This window comes from Narcine bancroftii, chromosome 1 (assembly GCF_036971445.1).
Source record: "Narcine bancroftii isolate sNarBan1 chromosome 1, sNarBan1.hap1, whole genome shotgun sequence".
NCBI lineage: Eukaryota > Metazoa > Chordata > Chondrichthyes > Torpediniformes > Narcinidae > Narcine > Narcine bancroftii.
In genome coordinates, this window is record NC_091469.1 from 194303791 (window position 1) to 194326838 (window position 23048).

The following is a 23048-nucleotide window of genomic DNA, read 5'->3' on the forward strand; positions in this document are numbered from 1 at the left end:
GAGAAAATGCTTCAGCTTCGATTCAGACAAACAGTCTTACTGCGGCCAGTGACAAAGCTGTCTCAATAGTTCATGTGCAGGTTAAAGCTAAAAAAGGAAGCTTCATACTGAAGACCTACGCATTTCTTGATCCAAAAAATACCGCATCGTTTTAATGAATAAACTTAATCTTCATGGTAAAAGATCACAGATTTTGTTGAAAACAATGAATGATGAACATTGAAACTAATATAGATTTAGGTTTACAGATTGCTGGATTGAATAGTAATGAATTTTGTGATCTTCCAAGTGTATATACTCAGAAGACTATGCCTGTGAATAAGGAGAATATTCCACATTAGAATGATATCAAACAGTGGGATCATCTAAAAGATGTTTTCTTACCCAAGATTGATGCTGAAATCGAGATGTTAATTAGATTAGATCCACCAAAAGCTCTCAAACCGCTAGAAGTAATAAGGAGTCAAAATGACAGACCTTGTGCCGTGAGAAAGTTGCTTGGATAGACAATTAAAGGCCCATTAGGAAGAAAAATGAATAATGATCAAGAGATGTCGAATGTAAATGTTAACAGAATTTCAGTTGTCAAACTTAATGATCTGTGGGAACAACAGTTTCCTTGAAAGTCGCACAGATATTCAAGAACTGTTGAAGGAGGTTAAACAGTTTCTGGATTTAGTTTGAAATTCTGTGAAACATATTGATGGTCATCACTGTGTAGCATTACCTTTGAAAGAGAAATTTGTCTGCCAGATAATAAAATAGTTGCAGAACAGTGTATGCTGAATTTGAAAAGAAAATTCAAGAGAAATTCTTCCTTTCATTTGGTATATACCAATATCATGTTGGACATGATAACCAAGGGTTATATAGAAAAGCTTTCACATTACAGCATTTCAACTAGATGAGATGCATTTAAATATGGAATATATTAATTATGGCTTATTTTTGCTTTGATAATGTTTATCCTGCACAAAATTGAAATAGTTTCCAGCAAAATTAAATGAATGACTAAATCAAGGCTGGTTTAAAGTGTAGTTTGTTGTGAGTAAAATACTCACTCTTGTGAGAGATGGGAAAACTGATCTAAAATTATGAACATGAAGGAAACTAAAATTCATACATCAGTTAATGGCTGTAACCAGTACAAACAGAATGAGCTTGGGGATTAGGATGCAGGAAAGCAGAGTCAGCACGATTAACATAAGAATCTTCTACTCTTTGTGACAAGAGCCACCATAAGACTAAGAAAAAGAATGGTAAGGTACAATAGAATGTAGGAAGTTGAGGTAGTCTGGATCAGATAAAGGTCTCCTAGCCCTGGACAGAAGTACCAAGTCCTACATATCTAATTAGCTAACCATACACAGATTTATACATATGAAATTAGCCAACCCTAGATAGAATGAGTCAACTCCGCATACCAAGAGATTGTAGCCCCGAGAATCAGGAAGGTGTGAATAAGGACAATGACATGATGGGACACCCACAGGATACCCCCTGGTCCTCCAAGTGTACTGAAACTGCACGTAGGCAGGAAGGATTACCTATGCCAAACCCATCTAGGGGGCAGAAGAATGTAAGGGGGAGGGTATTCTGATACTGAAATTTACTGTATAAAAGTTGGGTGAGCCCCAGTGTATGTGTGTATTCCCAGGGTAAGGGGAAGCACCCAACTTTGCATTGTTGTTGTAATAAATGTTCTTTGTTCTCAATTTTTGTCTCGAGCAATTTCTTTAAAGGTACTTTAATTTCTAACACTCTGATGAATATCCAAATGACAAAAAAATTATTTTTTTACCTATCATTGTTCACCATGGCTGGTAATCACAATTGTCTCATTACTGTATTTTTTTTTGATCATAGCTCTGTCTTCCAACTTCATATCTAACTCAAACTGTAGAATTTTCATTTTCATTTAATGTTATTCCTTCAGATATTTCATTTTATACTCATGAAATTCTCTGCCTAACTTTTCACGCATGGTCATTTTTGTTGTTCTCTACTAAAAGGTGGTGGCAGCATCTTCTCTCTCAGGGATGCTATAGCAGATGTGGAGGGTACACACTTACTGGGCATTGGCTCTTCCAACCTGTTCAGATTCCTTTCCTCTGGAAAAATAACACCATTAGAAGCACAAATAATCTCATGGTTCTTAGAATGAAAAAAAGAATAAAGATTGGTACAGACAGTGGAATATATTTACCAAAGGAAGTAGGAGGTGTAATACCTGCACCCAACACTTCCTCCCTCACCACGGTCTGAGGTCCCAAACAGACCTTACAGGTGAAGCAACACATCATATGTATCTCCAAAGAACCCATTTACTGCATCTGGTACCTCTTTCAAAGGTAATGCAGAATTTCACATCGGAGAGACCGGTCGCAGATTAGGAGATTAGCTTCACCCAGTTTCACCAGCACCTCCTCTCCATCCGCCACAAAAGCAACCTCCTCATAGCCAACCATTTCAATCTAAGTCCACACTCTCAAACTCACATCTATCCATGGCCTTTCACACTACCCCACCCTAACCACCCACCTATTGGAGGAACAACACCTCATTTTTTTTGTCTGGGCACTCTCCAACCCCAGGGCATGTACATTGAGTTCACTGCATTCCACTAATCAGCTTGCTTCTCCCCCCCCCCCCCCACCCTTTAACTAGTTATTCAGTTCCTACTTCTTTTCTCTCTCCACCTAGCCTAGACTCCTCCCCCCCCCCCCCCCGCGGTATTTCTCCCTCCTCTCCACCTATCATCTCCCACCTTCACCACCCACTCCCCCTTTGTTCAGACATCTCTCATGTTCCCCTATACCTTGATGAAAGGCTCAAGCCCAAAGCATTTGTATCTTCACCTTTGCTACATAAAGGCACTGTTTGACATGCTGAGTTTCTCCAGTGTTTGTGTGTTTTTTCAATTTACTTTCTTTGGTACATTTACCATTTGTGCTCAGTTCTTCATCTGAACTGTCCAAATGGTTGTCGTCTGGTATACCATCCAGAGGTTGCTGGTGCTCTATTATTCCAGACAGTAAGTTACTCAATTCATCAGTCTTGTCTTTTTTTGGTGGTCCCACCACCAGTATTTAATCACTCTCTTCTGATTCTGCATTCTCTCTTAAAGCCAGTTTAAGGTTCTATAAAGAGTCTATAAGGCACATATCATTCAATATAAGTGATGTTATAAAAATATTAATAAGAGAAATGTGAAATACCTATAATAATGTAGATATCTCACCTGAAATTGTTGTACTCTTCTTGTAGTTACATTTTCATTTACATTGAATTCACTGCAAATTGTGGCCCAACACTCTTTTTCTTTGCTCAGTAGTAGTAGTACAGTTTTTACTTTTAATAACTGGATGGTTTGACTCTTTTTTCATACTCAATAAAGTTTTTTGAACAAATTTTTGAACAGATTCACATCATTTTATGAGCATCATTTGACCAACATAACTCATACATAACCTAATCAGGCTTAACCCGGGTGTTCTCATTTAGGCTTTACTTACCCTATTCAGAACTCCATCATCTTCGACTAACTAAGCCAAATTTAAGACATGTTAATGGAAGCTACTTAAATGTCCTAGTTTAACTAGTACACATTAAGGCCTACTCCTGGCTCCTGTCTGTGAAACCGTCCTATATGTTTGGATTTTCTTTCAGGCTCAGATTGAAGCTGAACTGGGACCGACATAGTGACCGTTTACTGGCTGGACTTTCTTACTACAAGCCTCCCAGGTAATACGGAGACCAACATTTTTGCTTATTATTAATAATTAGGATAACATTATCCTAATTAAATAAAATGATCTAGTCATAATAAGGCTTTCATTAATAGTTGAATAGTTTGAATGTTTTTGTTTGTTGTAAAAGTGGCTACATTGCTCATAGTTTGAGATATTTGGAGGGTGGGGATAGGTTATACATTGCAGTAATTAGTGATCAGTAAATTGCTTTGACGTGTGAAAATAATATATCTCAGAATATATATGCATATTGCTGGAAGGTCAGCATGAAGAGATACTTAAATTGAACTCTTTATGCTGAGTTCTGATTTGAATTTGATTGCTTAATTTACTTTTAGTATAATAAATAAGTCAGCCATCATTGTACAGTGTAATGAAAGTAATACAGTATATTTCTTATTATCCGAAAACCATTTAACCGAAAATATCAGTTATCTGGAAAAAATTCTGTGGCAACATGATGTCACAAGTTGGGGGGGGAAAAAATTTCGCCCGACTTGCCTCAGTTTGGTAACAACAGAGCTTAGAACCAGCCGGGAGGCAGATGTGAACGGCTGGAAGAAGTTGGACAGTTCAGGCAGTGCATGGGGAGATGTCCTTTCCTGTCTCTTTCCATTTCTTCTTTACCCTCCACTGTACTTAGTTCTCTGCTGTCCCTGCGTCATCAAGAAGAGTGGCCTCTCTGGGCAGGAGCGGGAGCCTCGGGCTCTCAGGCAGGATCAGCGATGGTGGAGGGGAGGTGTCAGTGGCAGGACCATGGACCTCAGGCTCCCAGGCAAGATCAGCGACAGTGGTGGGAGGTGTTGGCAACAGTGGCAAGAGTGGGGACTTCTGGCGCCCAGGGCAGGAGCAGGACTTGGGCAGGATTGGTGACAGCGGTGGGTGAGGTGTCGGGGATCAACGGCGGCCAATACAAGTATTCTACAAATGCTACTGGTCTGCCTAAAGCCATTTCTCAGTTATCTGAAAAATGCAGTTAGCCGATACACATATGGTCCCAAGCATTTTGCATAATCAGAAATGTACTATAAATAATAATGAAAGTAATATAATAATATAAATTATTCTATTGAATATATTGGTACATTTTAGAATATTTTGACATAAGAAAAATAACATATATGTAGCCATTGGTATAGGATGTAGGTGACCAAACTTGCTAAACGTAAGTGCCACATATGGATTAAAAAAAAGGTGAAGCAGGGTTCAGCTTTTAACAGTCCTCAAACCTGGGAAAGAAGTTATCAATCAATCTTGTAATTTATCTTTGTATTCTTCCAGTTTGTGGTCTTTTACTTAATATCAGGGAATGTATTCTCTCTCCTTTAGAGTTTTGAAAGTGACTGAAGTTTCTTGACAATACTGTGTTTCTCTTTCTTGAAGACTTTATTTAAAATTTATAACATGAATACAATAGAGAATTACATTTAAAGAAAAATTTTTAAAATTAAAATGGTATGATTACAATATTACATCAGAAAACTACACAAAATAACCCCCCCCCCGTTAATTGTAACACAATATTAGTAATCTAACTAAAATTAGTCCAACCCTCCCCCCCCCCCCCCCAAATAAAGAGTGAAGAGTTATAAAATAACAATATTATTTTTGGAAAAAAATACCCACTTACAAAAAAAGAGATAAAACTTAACCTAAAAAAAAATACTAACAACAAAAAAAATTATCAATACTAAAATATCACACTTAAACATATATTTAAATCAAACTTAAAATGCATATAATTAGCAAACGGAGTCCACTTTAACTTATAAAAAGACATCCTATCCTGTATTGAAAAAGATATCCTTTCCATAGTCAAACAGAACTTCATCTCCAATACCACTTATCTAAAGTTAATATATTTTTATCTTTCCAAGTAAGTGCTATACATTTCTTAGCCACGACTAAAGCTAAATAGATCTGTATTTCTCTTTGAAAAACTTATTTCATCTGAAAGCTGAAAATTGTCTGAATAAGATCAGAAACAATCTATTCTTCCCTTCGAGCGCCAGTAAAGAACATTAGTCTTGCATCTATTCCTCATTTTCCAGTTGAGGAAAGAATCTTTTTTTTTCAAGAAACCTACTCAGACATTGCGCTTGACAACCATCTCACACTGCAGTAGTAATAAACCATTGAGCTTATCTTCAAGCTCCAGTGTAATTTCAAGGATAGATTTCATAACAGCGTTCTGGACATTGGGAACTCAGTTGGGTGGGCAGGTGGCCATGACTTGGTGCTAAGTCTGAGTTTGGGACATCAGCATCTCAGATAGAGGGCAGCCGAGGCGTCGGGAGCTCCGATGGGCGGAGCGGGCCAGGGCGTCGGGTGCTCCGATGGGGCGGGCGGGCCAGGGCGTCGGGAGCTCCGATGGGCGGGCTGGGCCAGGGCGTCGGGAGCTCCGATGGGCGGGCGGCCAGGGCGTCGGGAGCTCCGATGGGCGGGCGGCCAGGGCGTCGGGAGCTCCGATGGGCGGGCGGCCAGGGCGTCGGGAGCTCCGGATGGGCGGGCGGCCAGGGCGTCGGGAGCTCCGATGGGCGGGGCGGCCAGGGCGTCGGGTGCTCCGATGGGCGGGCGGCCAGGGCGTCGGGAGCTCCGATGGGCGGGCGGCCAGGGCGTCGGGAGCTCCGATGGGCGGGCGGCCAGGGCGTCGGGAGCTCCGATGGGCGGGCGGCCAGGGCGTCGGGAGCTCCGATGGGCGGCGGCCAGGGCGTCGGGAGCTCCGATGGGCGGGCGGCCAGGGCGTCGGGAGCTCCGATGGGCGGGCGGCCAGGCCGTCGGGAGCTCCGATGGGCGGGCGGCCAGGCCGTCGGGAGCTCCGATGGGCGGGCGGCCAGGCCGTCGGGAGCTCCGATGGGCGGGCGGCCAGGCCGTCGGGAGCTCCGATGGGCGGGCGGCCAGGCCGTCGGGAGCTCCGATGGGCGGGCGGCCAGGCCGTCGGGAGCTCCGATGGGCGGGCGGCCAGGCCGTCGGGAGCTCCGATGGGCGGGCGGCCAGGCCGTCGGGAGCTCCGATGGGCGGGCGGCCCAGGCCGTCGGGAGCTCCGATGGGCGGGCGGCCAGGCCGTCGGGAGCTCCGATGGGCGGGCGGCCAGGCCGTCGGGAGCTCCGATGGGCGGGCGGCCAGGGCGTCGGGAGCTCCGATGGGCGGGCGGCCAGGGCGTCGGGAGCTCCGATGGGCGGGGCGGCCAGGGCGTCGGGAGCTCCGATGGGCGGGCGGCCAGGGCGTCGGGAGCTCCGATGGGCGGGCGGCCAGGGCGTCGGGAGCTCCGATGGGCGGGCGGCCAGGGCGTCGGGAGCTCCGATGGGCGGGCGGCCAGGGCGTCGGGAGCTCCGATGGGCGGGCGGCTGTGGCTTAGGCAAAAGTTCACGGTCGGGGTGTTTGGAGTTCCAGTGGGCAGGCAGCCGGGTTCAAGGTGAGTTTGTGGTTGGGAGGTTGGGGGCTCAAATGGGAGGTGGCCAGGGCGTCGGGAGGTCAGATGGTGGTTGGCCGGGGGCCGAGGCTAGAGTCCAGGTTCAGGGTGTTGGGAGCTCGGATGTCTCAGCCAACCTATTTCTGCAAGCTGCATGTTATATGTCAATCAGTGACACAGGGACAGCTTCTTCCCTGCTGCCATCCGATTCCTGAATGATCAATGAACAAAAGACACTGCCTGACTTTTCATGCACTGCTATTTTTATTTTTTTATATATATTGTAAGATAGTTCATAATATGAATGCTTTCACTGTGATGCTTCCGCAAAACACCAAATTTCGTGACTTGTTCATGACAATAAATTCTGATTCTGAAGAGCCGCGGTTTGACCAACATTGGTATAGGAAAAGCTTTTTTTTATAGCCATCAAGTTTAAGAGGCTTATTAACTGCAAATACTGATTAAAGTAATTGATGGAAATAAAACATTGATTGTTTCTGTTACAGTAAATCTTCTGGAAGCAAGCTAAAGGCTGATAAGGAGGTGGTGGCACCATTGAAAGAACTTGGACTACGATTAGCAAATTCTTGGTTTGTACCATGACTGTTATTTTGTTTTATCATAATGGATTAATGTGCAGTCTCATGTGTGAGTACTGTATTAAAATTTAATCGGAGTGGAAATCTGAAGAGATCAATGCATTTGAATCATGGATCTTTTAGTTAATCTAACATTTTCCAGTGGCCATGAAAACCATTTGGCAAATTTGCTTCTTTATCTTTTAAAGGAAAGACATTCTAGATGCCTTTTTGGATGAGTCATCACCTTTTGGGTGCAATGTTAAACCTAGTGTATAGATGAGAAATAGGGGGAGGATGAATCCTTGGGATTGCCTCTGCAGAAGAGATGCCCTTGCAGATTGCTTTCACTGTCTCGAGAGGAATAGAGCCAATCAAATGCAGTCCACTTCAGCTAGATGTTTGTAGAAATAAGTTAAGTTAAAGTAAAAATTGGTCTAGAACTGTGGTTCTCAACCATTTTTCTTTTCCACTCACATACCACTTTAAGTAATCCCCATGCTATTGGTGCTCTCTGATTAGTAAGGAATTGCTTAAGGTGGTATGTGAGTGGGAAGGGAAGGTTGAAAATCATGGTATTGCCGAAACTCTGTGTGTCGGTTATCCTGGGATTAGACTTCCAGTGTCAGCTGGAAAGTGTAACGATGCAGTTTTATGGTGCTGGGTCGATAACATGTTTGTCAGCAGTCTGTGCCGTATCAGCTCGTCGGCATACTTGGAGGCACTCACTGCGGTACACCTGCAGGCTCTAATCAGCTCTCTCCTTGCCTGCAGGCTCTAATCAGCTCTCTCCTTGCCTGCAGGCTCTAATCAGCTCTCTCCTTGCCTGTGCGAACTGTGCGAAGGGGTCCCGGACGTGCTGCACACTACCAGGTCCCTGCTGTGCACGGCTACTAATGCCACCCCCCACAAAAGACTTCTTATATTACAAACACTCTAACTCGCACAACTACCTGAACTACTCGTCCTCACACCCTATCCCTACAAGGACTCTATCCTCTTCTCTCAATTTCTCCGTCTCTGCCGCATTTGCTCCCAAGATTATTCTCCGTCTCTGCCGCATTTGCTCCCAAGATTATGTTTTCCAGTCCAGATCCTCTGAAATGTCTCCCTTTTTCCACTTATCTCGGCCCTCACCCGCATCTTCTCCATTCCCCTCTCATCTGCCCTAACACCCCCACCCCCCGCCCTCAGAAACAATAAGCACAGAATCCCTCTCGTCCTCACCTACCACCCCACCAGCCTCCACATCCAACACATTATCTGCCGGAATTTCCGGTACTTACTGCAGGACCCCCCACCAGACTAATTTTTCCTTCTCCTCCCCTCTCAGCCTTCCATAGGGACTGCTCCCTCTGTGACTCCCTTGTTCACTCATCCCTCCCCATCCATCACCCTCCCGACACCTTCCACTGTGGTCATAAGAGGTGTAATACCTGCATCCACAGCTCCTCCCTCACCATGGTCCGAGGTCCCAAACATACCTTTCATGTGAAGCAAAACTTCACCTGTACCTCCAAAGAATTTATTTACTGCATCCGGTGCACCTTCTGTGGCCTTCTCTACATCAGAGAGACCAGTCGCAGATTAGGAGATCGCTTCACCCAGCATCTCCTCTCCATCTACCACAAAAGCAACCTCCCCATAGCCAACCATTTCTATTCTGAGTCACACTCTCAAGCTCATGGTCCATGGCCTTTCACACTACCCCACCCTAACCACCAGCCTATTGGAGGAACAACACCTCATTTTTTTGTCTGGGCACTCTCCAACCCCAGGGCATGTACATTGAGTTCACTGCATTCCACTAATCAGCTTGCTTTTTCCCCCTCCCCCCCCCCCCCCCCCCACCCTTTAACTAGTTATTCCAGTTCCTACTTCCTTTCTCTCTCCACCTAGCCTAAACACCTCCCCACTCCCACGGTGTATCTCCCCCCCCCCTCCACCTCTCATCTCTCCCCTCTCCACCTCTCATCTCTCCCCTCTCCACCTCTCATCTCCCCCCTCTCCACCTCTCATCTCCCCCCTCTCCACCTCTCATCTCCCCCCTCTCCACCTCTCATCTCCCCCCTCTCCACCTCTCATCTCCCCCCTCTCCACCTCTCATCTCCCCCCTCTCCACCTCTCATCTCCCCCCTCTCCACCTCTCATCTCCCCCCTCTCCACCTCTCATCTCCCCCCTCTCCACCTCTCATCTCCCCCCTCTCCACCTCTCATCTCCCCCCTCTCCACCTCTCATCTCCCCCCTCTCCACCTCTCATCTCCCCCCTCTCCACCTCTCATCTCCCCCCTCTCCACCTCTCATCTCCCCCCTCTCCACCTCTCATCTCCCCCCTCTCCACCTCTCATCTCCCCCCTCTCCACCTCTCATCTCCCCCCTCTCCACCTCTCATCTCCCCCCTCTCCACCTCTCATCTCCCCCCTCTCCACCTCTCATCTCCCCCCCTCTCCACCTCTCATCTCCCCCCTCTCCACCTCTCATCTCCCCCCTCTCCACCTCTCATCTCCCCCCTCTCCACCTCTCATCTCCCCCCTCTCTCCACCTCTCATCTCCCCCCTCTCCACCTCTCATCTCCCCCCTCTCCACCTCTCATCTCCCCCCTCTCCACCTCTCATCTCCCCCCTCTCCACCTCTCATCTCCCCCCTCTCCACCTCTCATCTCCCCCCTCTCCACCTCTCATCTCCCCCTCTCCACCTCTCATCTCCCCCCTCTCCACCTCTCATCTCCCCCCCTCTCCACCTCTCATCTCCCCCCTCTCCACCTCTCATCTCCCCCCTCTCCACCTCTCATCTCCCCCCTCTCCACCTCTCATCTCCCCCCTCTCCACCTCTCATCTCCCCCCTCTCCACCTCTCATCTCCCCCCTCTCCACCTCTCATCTCCCCCCTCTCCACCTCTCATCTCCCCCCTCTCCACCTCTCATCTCCCCCTCTCCACCTCTCATCTCCCCCCTCTCCACCTCTCATCTCCCCCCTCTCCACCTCTCATCTCCCCCCTCTCCACCTCTCATCTCCCCCCTCTCATGTTCCCCTTCACCTTGATGAGGGGCTCAAGCCCAAAGCGTTGGTGATCTTTGCTACATAAAGGCACTGTTTGACCTGCTGAGTTTCTCCAACATTTGTGTGTTTTTTTCACTGCTCTAGACCCAATTGTTACTGAAATATTTTGCTTGAGAAAAATTGTCATTGCCCCATTTCCTTTGGAATTATGAAACCATACACGCTATTAGTTACTTAGGTACAATTAAAATAGTAGTTTTCAAACTTCTTGTTTCCACCCACATACCACCTTAAGCAATCCCTTACTAATCACAGAGCACCTATGGCAAAGGGAATACTTAAAATGGTATATGAGTGGAAAACAAAAGGTTGAGAATCGCTGTTCTAGAAGAACAAGGGCAAATAGATAATCTTTCTCACAATGAAATAGGATGTGAGCACTGAAATTAATTAATGCTATTTTTGGTCATTTCCAGTAACCTAATTAGACAAATTCAGATCATTAATTGGGGTGGGAGTGATACATAATTTGGAAACTACAATATGTTCATTCAAGTTTGAGTGGACATTGAAACATAGGGTTTTAGTTTGGAACTAATGATGATGTAAATGAAAAAGGACATTCCTCTGCAAATTAGGTCCATCCGTGACCTTACCAATATGCAGTGACATAAAGACCCTGATTAGAAAGGGAGCACAGGGAAGTTCATCTTGTCGATGTATTTCTTACTCCAAGCAGAAGGCAAAGGTGGGACTAAGACTTAGGAACAACGATTGGTGAGTGCTGCTGGTCAGATCTGTGTCAGAATAGCATGTCCGCGATTATTAATGCACGGTATAGGCTGATGCAGTATAACTTTTTCCACTAACTATATTTGACACTGCAAAAATTGAATAACGCTAAACCAGAAATTTCAGACCAATGCTTTAGATGTGGCATTGTGACAGGAAACTTTGTGCCCATAACCCAGATATGTACCAAGGTGAGACCCTTCTGGGTGGAACTAGGCCATGTCCTAAAAAAAAAAATCATAGTTAAAGAATTCTCACAGACCCAAAGCTTTTCCTATTGGGAAATATGATGGATGTAAGTCTTAAGATGAAGCTGTCCAAATTTCAAATCCAATTTGTAATGATCACATTAGCAGTGGCCAGAAAGTGTATAATGGTTACCTGGAAGTCTGACTCTCACTTGGGCATTATGTGCTGGAATGTGGAAATGCAAAGCTGTGTTCCCCTGGAAAAAAATTACCTATAAGGAAAAAATATAACATTTTTTTGTAAAAATTTGGCAACCATATTTAAATTTCATGGGAACACAGTTACAGTGTGGATCTGCATGCCTCACTGCCCTGCCTTCCCCATCTATTCTTCTACTGAGGGAAGGGTGGGAGGGATGTCCATTCCAGCCCAATCATGTAGGGTCAAGAAAAATGTAAAAGCCTGGGCACTGGCTGTCAGGCTGTGACAAATCCCTGATATGTTTTCAACCTTTGTTGTAGGTGTCTTGAATGTTATATGTAATTGTGAGGGTTGGGGCAGAGGGCGGGTGGGGGGTGGGGGGGCGGGATGGCTCAGACTCAGCAGCGAATCTTGGATAACTATAACTTGTGACTGATTACATAGCAATAGCTGATGTAAGAGCCAAGAATAAACATTTATTTATAAGCAGAGTGTGAATTTTGAGGACAAAATATGCTTAGAGCAGGGTCAAGGGAAGGTGTGAAAGAAAACAGATGGGTGTGGGGTTGGAAGGCATCAGATGTTCAGGCTAGGAGAGGAAATGGCAAATATTACCCATAAACCTATGAGCTCCTTGCACTTGCACAATAGAGTCGAAGATAAAGGTGAGGATGTTTGAGGCCATTAGATAGCAATAGAAGAAAAAATTGGTGGGGCTTAACTGTTAAAGCTTGTGATAATTTTGGAATAATCTAGTTTTATGTGCAATGTCCATCATAACTTTTTTTTGTATTTGAGAAGATCATGTTGTGTGATTTTTATTTCAAGCCAGAAGTTTAGAGATCAATTCCATTGTGTTTGACTTTTCACAACTTCTGTTTGTAAGTATAAAAAGTGTGAATGATGACATTTATTTATAATAATTGTCCGTTCTAATAATTGGTTAATTCTTTAACAGGGTTTGGATGAGCAGCAGAGTGTGCAAATATTGCAATCATATCTTCAAGAAGATTACAGGGGCACAAAGGATTCAATAAAGGTATTGCTCTTTTGGCAAGGGGATTGTAATGGATTAATCAGACAATTAGAGAAGTCCAGCTTTATAAGAAACAGTAGATCATTTGTAAGGGGAGAAGTAATAATCTTAATTTTATTTTTGTAATTGATAAATGGTTTGACATCTGGAAATAGTACTGAAGGTCAGAATTGAGGTCTGATTCAGTCTCAGTTCTTGTGTAAATTTTGCACAAGAGTTAATCATACTGTTTTCTTTTAAAGTATCATGTTCACAACTTTATCATGGTGTATCTGGTTTATTTGTACTTGCCCTTTTCAGATAGTTTTGCAGGATGAGAGACAAAGCCAAGCCCTGCAGCTTAAGGTAAGTGGTTATATTTGTAAACTTTAAAAAAAATGCAGAAGATATTTAGCAGTTCGAGAGGAATAGAACCAGAGAGATATTGATGTAGAATCTCGATATGAACCCCCCACTTTGTTTTTCATCAGCACTCCTTGTTCCCAGTCTGAGTTAAGCTGCTGGGAGAATGTACAAGGCAGATGTGACATTGCACAATGGAGTCGAAGATTAAAAGAGCAGTTGCTGTGTAAAATTTCATGTCTCCTGATGTGTGTAAAGTAGACTTGAATGGGACACAAAAGAAGGACATAAATTTGAAGATTTTTTAAAATTAAAGCAGTTCAAGGAATGTTTTCCAGGCTCTTCATTTTGCAACTTTTCCCAGTGTTAAAAGATGAATTCAGCAGTAATTGATTTGTTTTTATTTATTGTTCATTCATCTTGGGAGCTTTCTGTGAAGTATTGTTGCCTGTTGTCATTTTGCAGCATGTGATATTGGATAAAACAAAAAGTTTAATGTTATTTCTTGCATGAGAGATGAATGTACCCAGTGTTGCACAGTGTGGAAACACAAGACTGCCTCCATACTTGTCTCAATATTTTTGAAATAAATAATTAAATTGTTGTGACTACTCTGGTAGAGCTACTAAATGAATACACATACACAGGGTTAGTCAGCAAAGACTATATGAATTTGCTTCCTCTTGTAACCCTCCCGGTCCAGGTTCCATGAGACCGGGAGTGACGTCACCACGTGCCTGCCACTAATCTGCGGGGCTTGTGTGTTTCAAGTAAACACGATGGGAGTCTCGGGCCCTCTAGAAAGAGGTACAATGGTCCAGTTTGTCACAACTCAGCTTGCAGCGCCGCGTGTCCATGGTTCCTCGCTCAGGTGAGTGGGCAGCGACCCAGCCTGTGGCTCTCTGTGTCTGCTTGGCAAGCTGCCCTGACAAAAGTTTGCAACACTGAGCTACGCAGCCGCTCGGCCCGCTACACTACCCCCTCGCCCCGCCCCAGAATCGTCACCCAAAAGAGATAAACTGGCCACACATGCCTTGGGCGGTTGCCCTCGTCTTCTCGGCTGGGGGCAATAAGGTCCATGTGTGCTGGTTTGAGTCTATCCACACTAAACAGTTTCGAATGTCCCCCAATGTCCAAAGTATACACAACCCTGTCCCTTTTTACCACACGGAAAGGGCCATCATACGGCCGTTGCAATGGCATTCCTGGGGCCTGTCTATGCACAAACACAAAGTCAGTGTCGAGGAGAGTTGGAGCCACATGCTGCTTGGGGGGGTTCCATGCCATTTGTTTGGAATGGGTTTCCTTACTGCCACGTTGTGTCAAAACTGCTGAAGCAGGAGTTGGATGAGAAGTAAACATCACCCGGAACTGAGAGAACTTAACCATAAACCATCTCTGCGGATGATGCTGGCATGTCTTCCTTCAGGGCAGAGCACACTTCCAGCAGATCCCAGGGCAACTCATCTATCCAATTGAACCTGGTGAGTCAGGCTTTGAGTGCGATCTTGAGCTGCCGGTGGAAACGCTCCTCAAGACCATTGGACTTTAGTGTGATGCAGTTGTGTGCCACAAAAGCACGCAAACAAGGCAGTCAATAATGTGGAGGTGAATTGTGCTCCGCAGACTGATGTGATGTGTGTGGGAACTCCAAACCATCGAGATCCATGTGGCAGTTAAAACTGGCACGTGTCTCAGTGTTGCTGGATGGCAATGGGATGGCCTCTGGCCATCGCATGAATCGGTCTATGACTGTCAGGATGTATTTCATGTTCTGAGACACTGGCAGTGGTCTTGACCAGGGCTATATGCACATGCTCAAAATGACGGCATACCACTGGAAAAGGCTGGAAGGGTGCCTTGGTGTGCCGCTGAATTTTGTAAGTTTGGCAATGAGTATACGACCGGGCCCACAGCGCAACATCTTTCTTAAGTCCATGCCATGCATATTTAGTTGCCATGAGCTTGACTCTTACTCTGATGTAGGGATGAGACAAGTTGTGAACTTCATCAAAAATACGTCGTCTCCAAGATGCTGGAACTACAGGCCTGGGGTAGCCCAAAGACATGTCACAAAGCAGAGTTGGCCCATGTAGTTGTGGTACCACCTGTTGTATGTTCAGGTTTGTAATAGCAGTACTGCATGCCTGAACATCGGGATCCATGGCCTGTGCGCTCGCCAAGTTAAAAATATCAATGAGATGCACAGTCAATTTGGATAGCATGTCATAACCAGATTGTTTTGCCCTGAGACATGACACACATCCGTTATGAATTTGGAAATGTACGACAAGTGGCGAAGCTGCCTGTCCGACCATGGGTCTGATATTTTACTAAAGCCAAAAGTGAGTGGCTTATGGTCTATGAAAACGGTGAAATGGTGGCCCTCTAAACATATCGGAAGTGTCGTGTGGCCAGGTATAGCGCCAACAGCTCTCGATCAAATGTGCTGTATTTAATTTCCAATGGCTAAAGAAAGCCAGGGGTTGGCAATGGCCATTTCTTTGGCTTGGCTTCACGGACGAAGATTTATGGAGGGGTATGTCCAAGTCTGCTGCAGGCTCGTTGGTGACTGACAAGTCCGATGCGGGACATTGATGGACTGTTTAAGAACTGTGCCCACTGCTGTATCTGAGGCATCAGTGGTGAGTGCCAGGGCGTCAGTGGAATTAGGATGAACGAACATTGCTGCATTGGTCAGACCGTCTTTGGCAGTTGTGAATGCAAGTTCTGCCTCTGCAGTCATCCAGGTAACTTCCAAAAGTCCCATTTGCTGCTTGAAGAGCAAGGTCCTGTGGCTTATATGTCCTCTCAAAGTGAGCTCAATGCCTGTGTCTATGAGAAACTTGCATTTACAAGCGTCATTTTGAAGTTAGAGGAGGTCAGTACTTATGCCAGCTGCTGAGGCCACTACTGGCAGCTGGCTTTGTCATTTCCTGACACTTTTTTGTGGTAGCCACATGAGGGCACGCATCTACAGGCGTTTCCCCCCACCAGCAATGGTAAAAACACTATTCTCGGTGCCCGTCAGTATGTTCCTTTTTGTTTGAACCACAGACACAGTTGGCACGCAGAGCACGGGAGGTGCATCCGCAGAGAATACAGGCTGCATGTGGGCAGACTCTTGCGTTGGCATACGGAAGAGTCTGTCAGCCTCCCGGGCTATGTCATTGGTTCGGCAGAAATCCACGTTTGCTATTGGTTTGGAGGCACGACCTGGGATCGTCGACAGGAATAAAGTCTTGAAAAATAAGCATTTAGAATGGCCATCTGCTAACGCGAGCATCTCATTCATCAGATCAAAGGGAATCCCGTTGCCTAGCCCCTCTATATTCAAAAGCCGCATGCCCCACTTGTGCCTGGTTAATTCCAGTGTGTCCAGGAGGAACTGGTGGTGTATTGGTTGTCTGCTGGAGGGGGGGGGGGGGGGGGTGTAATAAATTCACTAATTTTAGCTGCTGTAGCAGTGTCCAACGCCCCGACGACGTGCCAGAACTTCGAGTCCTCAGCTGTTATGCCATGAAGATGAAACTGGCCTGGTTAAGCCATACCTGAGGTTGGTGGGTCCAGAAAGGGGGCAAATGAACTCCCACTGCGTTAACTGCAGCTGTAGCAGCAGCAGCAGCTATTGTTGCATCCATGGTGACTGTAGATTCAAGCTTCGGCTGAATCTTGCAGCAGGGGTCACCAATTGTAGTGACTACTCCGGTAGAGCTACTAAATGAATACATATACACCAGGTTAGTCAGCAAAGACTGTTTATTCGAATTTGCTTCCTCCTTTTGTATCCCTCCCGGTCTGGGCCCCACGAGACTGGGAGTGACGTCACCACATGCCTGCCACTAATCTGCGGACGTTGTGTGTTTAAAGTAAATACAATGGGAGTTCCATGCCCTCTAGAAAGAAGTACAACGGTCCAGTTTGTCACGACTCGGCTTAAAGCTCTGTGTGTCCGCGGTTCCTTGTCTAGGTGAGTGAGCAGCGCCCGGCCCATGGCTCTACACGTCCGCTCGGCGAGCTGCCCTGGCAACAGTTCACAACATCACGCTATGTGGCCACTTAGCCCGCTACAAAATAACCATTTAAGAATTCCTTTTTTGTGATAAGCATTTGAGAACCATAATTTTTCAGGGATCTTGGTGGTGTTTTTGAGTTGTAGCATTTTCAGAGTTGTGATTTTGTTTAAAAAAATACAGGTTGACCATTTTTGTCTTTCCTGGTTATTACGAGTGTGGTTTAGATAATTTAGTTTTTCAGTGAATTTAAATTTGTAGAAGGTAAAAAGAATTTGTTGACTACACAGTAAACATTAGTGGGCAAAGGAGTTAAGGGTTATGGGGATAAGGCTGGAAAGGGGTACTGATGGTAGTGATCAGCCATGATTTGTAAAATGGCGGTGCTGGCTCGACGGGCCGAAGGGCCTACTCCAGCTCCTATTGTCTATTGTCTATTGTAAACATTAAAATTACTCAAAATTAACTGAATTCTTGCAAGATCTTTATTTACACCATAAGTATTTATTTTAAAAAAAATTGCAAGTGTCTTGTCCTGCTGTGTTTAGATTGCAGAATACTATTATGAAGAAAGACTCTATACTCTACGTTGCGTTCTATACCTACTGACGTATTTTCAGGATGAGCGACATCCTTATAGGGTGAGTTGAAGGAATGCACAAATGAGCATTTTGCATGAAATAACTGCTCTGATGATCTAAAGTTGTTGACCAATAATATACATCTACTATTGATTGGCTGAATATATTCACATTTGAAGTGCATTCTGTTTGCAGTGCTTCTGATCAATGCACACATCTCATTGATTTTATCTGATCTGAGCAAAAGTCTTGCTGGTTAAATTGTGACAGTTGAAAATATATTTTGATTTATTTCATAGGCAGAATACTCTAAATGTGTGGACAAGCTAGAGAAGGAACTGGTTATGAATTATCGGATGCAGTTTGAGGAATTGTTCAGAATTGAAGCTCCAACTTGGGAATCTCATGGAAATCTTATGGTTTGTAATCTGCTTTTCTATTTGTTTAGATTCATTTTTATGTTGTTTACTCAGCCATCATCCTAGCTATTAGATCCTGTTGCTTTGGTTCCTGCAATACTTAAGAAGAGAGAAGCATTAAAGCCATTATTCATGGCTTGATGCTGAGAAGTATATTTGTGGGGCCAAGTGGCTCAGTTGGCTTTCTTCTCCATCCCTGTAATTCCATAAGAAAGTACAAATTTCTAATTAAGAGGACATGGATTGAGATTGAAGGGAGAAAATTATGAGGGGGAATTTCTTCACTTCGAGGATGGTGGAAGTGTGGAATGAGCTTCCAGCCAAAGTTGTAGAGGTAGTCTCGATTTTAATATTTATATTATGGGCTGGGTGCAGGTCAATGCGACTAGGTGGGAGAAGGTGCTTGGCATGGATTAGAAGGGCCAAACTGACCTGTTTCTGTGTTATAATTGTTATATGGTTAACCTATAAACCAGTTATATTTCAATGTACATTGTAACCAGTACTATGGAGCCATTCCTCTAAGTATTTTGGCTTGATTGTGCATGCCTATGTATTTTATTTTACAGTCTATTCATTTTACCATCCAATTTTTTTTTAGAAATCTTCCAAGGATGCATTCTTTTTTTTAGCCATTTGTTCCAAAAAAAAATTCACTCAAGTTAAATAGATCACATTCTATAATTGACTTTCATTGCTTTTCTACAGACAGACCGTCAGGTATCTCGTTGGTTTATACAATGCCTTAGAGAGCAGGTGCTTATTTTAGAAATTATCTTCCTATACTATGCCTATTTTGAAATGGGACCGGAAGATCTCCTGTCTTTTGCAAGAATATTTAAGGAGCAAGGTTTTGGAGCAAGGCAAACGAATAGACATCTTGTAGATGAAAGCATGGATGGACTAGTTGATCGTATTGGGTGAGTATATGCTGGTGAATTTAAAGAATGCAAATTATTAAAACTGTATATTTGAAGAAAAATTACAAAATATGTTGGCTTTACAATGTGGTATTATGCGAATACTTGTTGAAAAATCTAGCAACAGACTTGAAAGTAGTAGAGGATGATTTTTATCATTTTTCTAATTCTTTGAAATTACATTTGGATAATGTTCCAGTGATGCTACAGTTTATTCTCGTGGCAGTAAGATTTCTTCTTCTTTCAGATTTCTGTTCCTTTCTTTTAACCAAAATATTTTTGCTTTCACAAGTGCTTTGCAAATTGATATAGCTTGAGCAGGTGTTTAAGATGTATATTCATATGTTTTCCACTAATTTTGACCTTGTTAAATTTTGACTTTATCATCTAATGACGACTTTAAATGTTAGAATAATTGTTCTAACAGCAGAAACAGATTTGTGAAAAATTTATATCTATCAAATATAGTAATTGCATATAACAGGTTCATGGTTAAATTACCTTTAACAATTTTGTTAAATTTTGAGGCATCTAATATTTCTTTGTTTTTGGGCTTCCTTGATTGAGCAGGTTTTTTTAATGAATGGGTAGATGTAGTTAGAGAAATAGTAAATTCAATTTTGTGATAAATCCAAAATCTGTTATGTGAATTAAATATTATTTTAAGCTGTGGAGATTGATGACATTTCTGATGAGATTTATTGGAAAGCAAAATAGCGTAGATGTTAGGAATCTTGTGAACAATGCCAGAAAGATTTAGCAAAATGGTCATCAGTGGATAAAAATCAATTCAGATTGATCCTTCAGAGCAAGGTTGTTGGATTGGGTTTGTGATTAAATCTTTTGTGAGTAGGAAATTTGATATATCTTTGGAATATGGAATTAATATAAATTCTATGACAGAAGACATCCATTGGATGTCTTTCAGGCAAATGTTTTATTGCTATGTCCAAAAATAATCTTGAATTTTGTACATAAATATGTGAACTCCAGGTGTCTTCTAGAACTATTTTTCTTGCCCTTACTACTTTTATGAGAATAAATGTTAATTATTTTTCCATATCCTTTGCATTCCATTGTGCCCAAAAATTACCACTCTTGGTCTTAATTTGACTCCATCTAATAAACTCATTCAAAACTCTCTGGGATAGATCATTCCAAAGATAAGAGTTGATAGAAAGCATCGGAAACTTTCCATCTTTAATTATTTTGTGAACTACAGATTTGTAAACTGAATCGTACAACTGTTTTAAATGTTTAAATTATACACTTATGGATGTAATTTTAATAAACATAATTTGTGGTATCTTAAAAAATCCTTTAAAAAAAAAAAAATTTAGACATACAGCACAGGCAATTTCGGCCTATGAGTTGGTGCCACCCAATTACTCCCAATTAACCTGCACCTCAGAGGAGGAAGCAGGACCCCCCCCCCACCCCCGGGAAAAACCCACACAGACGCAGGGAGAATGTACAAACTCCTTACAAACAGCGTGGGATTTGAACCCCGGTCCCAATTGTTGACGCTGCGTTGCCGCCTCCTGTAAAAGTGCAGCACAGGAATAGGCCTTTTGGCCCACTTTGCCCATACCAAACTTGATGCCAATTATATATCCCCCATTCTTGCATTTTCATGTGTCTACCTAGAACGCCACTATTGTATCTGCTTCCACCACTATTGTCTGTCCTGAGCGAAAGGTCACTTAATTTGAAAATTAGGAAGAAATGAGAGGACACATTTTAGGTTTTTTGATGATATGCACTGTTACGTTTAGAAATATTGGGTTGTTTTGCAATACCTGCAAAGACTTGTTTATATAGTTATCTTTTGCAGCAAAAATAAGAATTAGTAGCCCAGGAGTTGTAATGTTCTGTTTCTGCTGGATGTACAATGCACTGATTGAATCTATTAGTAAATTCTCAATGCCTTTGGAAAGGAGAGTAAATTTATGTGAAGAATTAATATGTAAATATTGAAATAGAATTGTATAATTAGCTTTATTTCATTTGTTTTGATTGTTTTTCTTTTGTATCTGAGAAATTTTAAGCCTTTAAAGGTATAAATAAAGGCTTTTGTCAAATTCCAAATACTGTAGTGTATTGTATAGTTCCTTTGACTAATTCTGTCAGGTCATACAAGCATATTATCTCTTGCATTTTCCCCTGCAGATATTTCAGTGCATTGATCCTGGTGGAGGGAATGGACATCGATTTCCTACACAAATGTGCTCTAGAGGATAGTGTTGACCGACATCAGTTTGCTAACACTCAAGAAGTTTGCCAGGTGAACTATTTTCCCTTTGATTGAAATACCAAATGTTATATAGTACAAAGAAGTTGTTAGCATGGCTAATTCAATTCACAAAGTGTAAAGATAGCTTGTGGATGGAGGTTACCACTGTGAAATTTTAGGAAGTAATATGTTTTGTACAGTTTAAATACAAATAAGCATAATTGGTTCAGGTATCTGATACTAGTTCCATGTGTTATGGTTTTTAAAGAATCTGTTAAGTGCTTCGTCAACTTCATTAAAAGGAAGACAGGATGCGATTGGCGAATTAATGGGAACTGTGGAACTGGCAGAAATTCGAAATCACATTAATCTTAGGTTCAGTATGTTAATTGCTGTGATTTCTGAAAGCAGATCTAGTATGTTTAGTGCAGTATATAAGAATGAAGAGGTGATCTTATTGAGAATGAGACAAAAGGTTCTCAAGGGAATTGACAGGGTGAATGCTACGAGGATGTTTCAACTGATGGGAGGATCAAGAATTAGGGAGTACTGTTTTGGCATAAGAGATCACTCATTTAAGTGAGATGATGAGGAATTTCTTTTGAGGGTAGTGAATCTTTGGAATCATCTACCACAGAGTTGTGGAGCAATCATTGAATACATTCAAGGTAGACATTGGTAGATTTTTGAATTGTAAGAGAGTCAGTGGTTGTGTGGAGCGAGTGAGAAAAGTGTTGAGGACAAATTTGGATTAGCTATGGTCTTACTGAATGGCAGAGCTGACTCCAGGGATCCAATTTTTTGTGTCCTTGCGCTGTTCTTTTGATATTCTAAGAAATATATTGGTTACATTTTGCTAAATTCTTGAAATTATCATTTGGATTTCCGTTTACATTCTCTCAAACCAGAGTAAAATTTACAAATGTAAAGTTTATACAATAAAACCCCTGGTATCCAGCCAGCTATGGGGATTGGTAGATGTCGGATATTCAAGTTTTCCTAGTTGCTTGAGACTCACTAACTAATGGCCTAACTAATATACTAGCATAAAGAATAAACAGTTTAAAAGACAAAAGACAGTGAAAAATGTAAAGTAATTTTGAAAAAAATACAGTATTGTAGTCCTTAATTATGTAAGGCACTTTAATCAGGTAATACCTGTAACTTACAAAATTTAAACTTGAACTCTGGTCATTGGTGCTGTAAAAGCATTGCACTAACTTTGCCATCATCATAATTAACCCCCATCCCCCAAGTTTACAGATACAACCTTGCTAATATACTTAATAATATACAAATAAAGATAAAGACTCTTTCTAATCAAGAGAGCATCAACCAGCTCTTCATCCTGGGCAAAGCCATTGCTGTTTCATGCAATGTTATTCAAACAGCTGCTATGAGCAAAGCATGACCAAGGCACTCCACTGGCCGAATATTTGTTCACATCTTCACCAACATTTTTGTGTTACTTCGAAGAAGATTTACTTTTACAATTTTAAACTTTTATTTATTTCAATTTTTAAATGGATTTTCCTTTTGTCAGTTGCTTGAATTTCAGATAGCAGGGTTTTTTTTTA

General features: G+C 42.9%; 1 protein-coding gene across 1 annotated transcript in view; it reads left to right on the top strand.

Moving 5' to 3' along the window:
- The window catches only part of nup188 (nucleoporin 188), a 171828-nt gene that overhangs the window by 44109 nt on the left and 104671 nt on the right, over window positions 1-23048 (top strand). Inside the window, 9 exon segments of the mRNA XM_069886944.1 lie at window positions 3670-3690; window positions 3692-3744; window positions 7674-7761; window positions 12886-12966; window positions 13264-13308; window positions 17867-17959; window positions 18199-18318; window positions 19027-19238; window positions 21408-21522. Of these exon segments, the coding sequence (XP_069743045.1) occupies window positions 3670-3690; window positions 3692-3744; window positions 7674-7761; window positions 12886-12966; window positions 13264-13308; window positions 17867-17959; window positions 18199-18318; window positions 19027-19238; window positions 21408-21522 (828 nt within the window).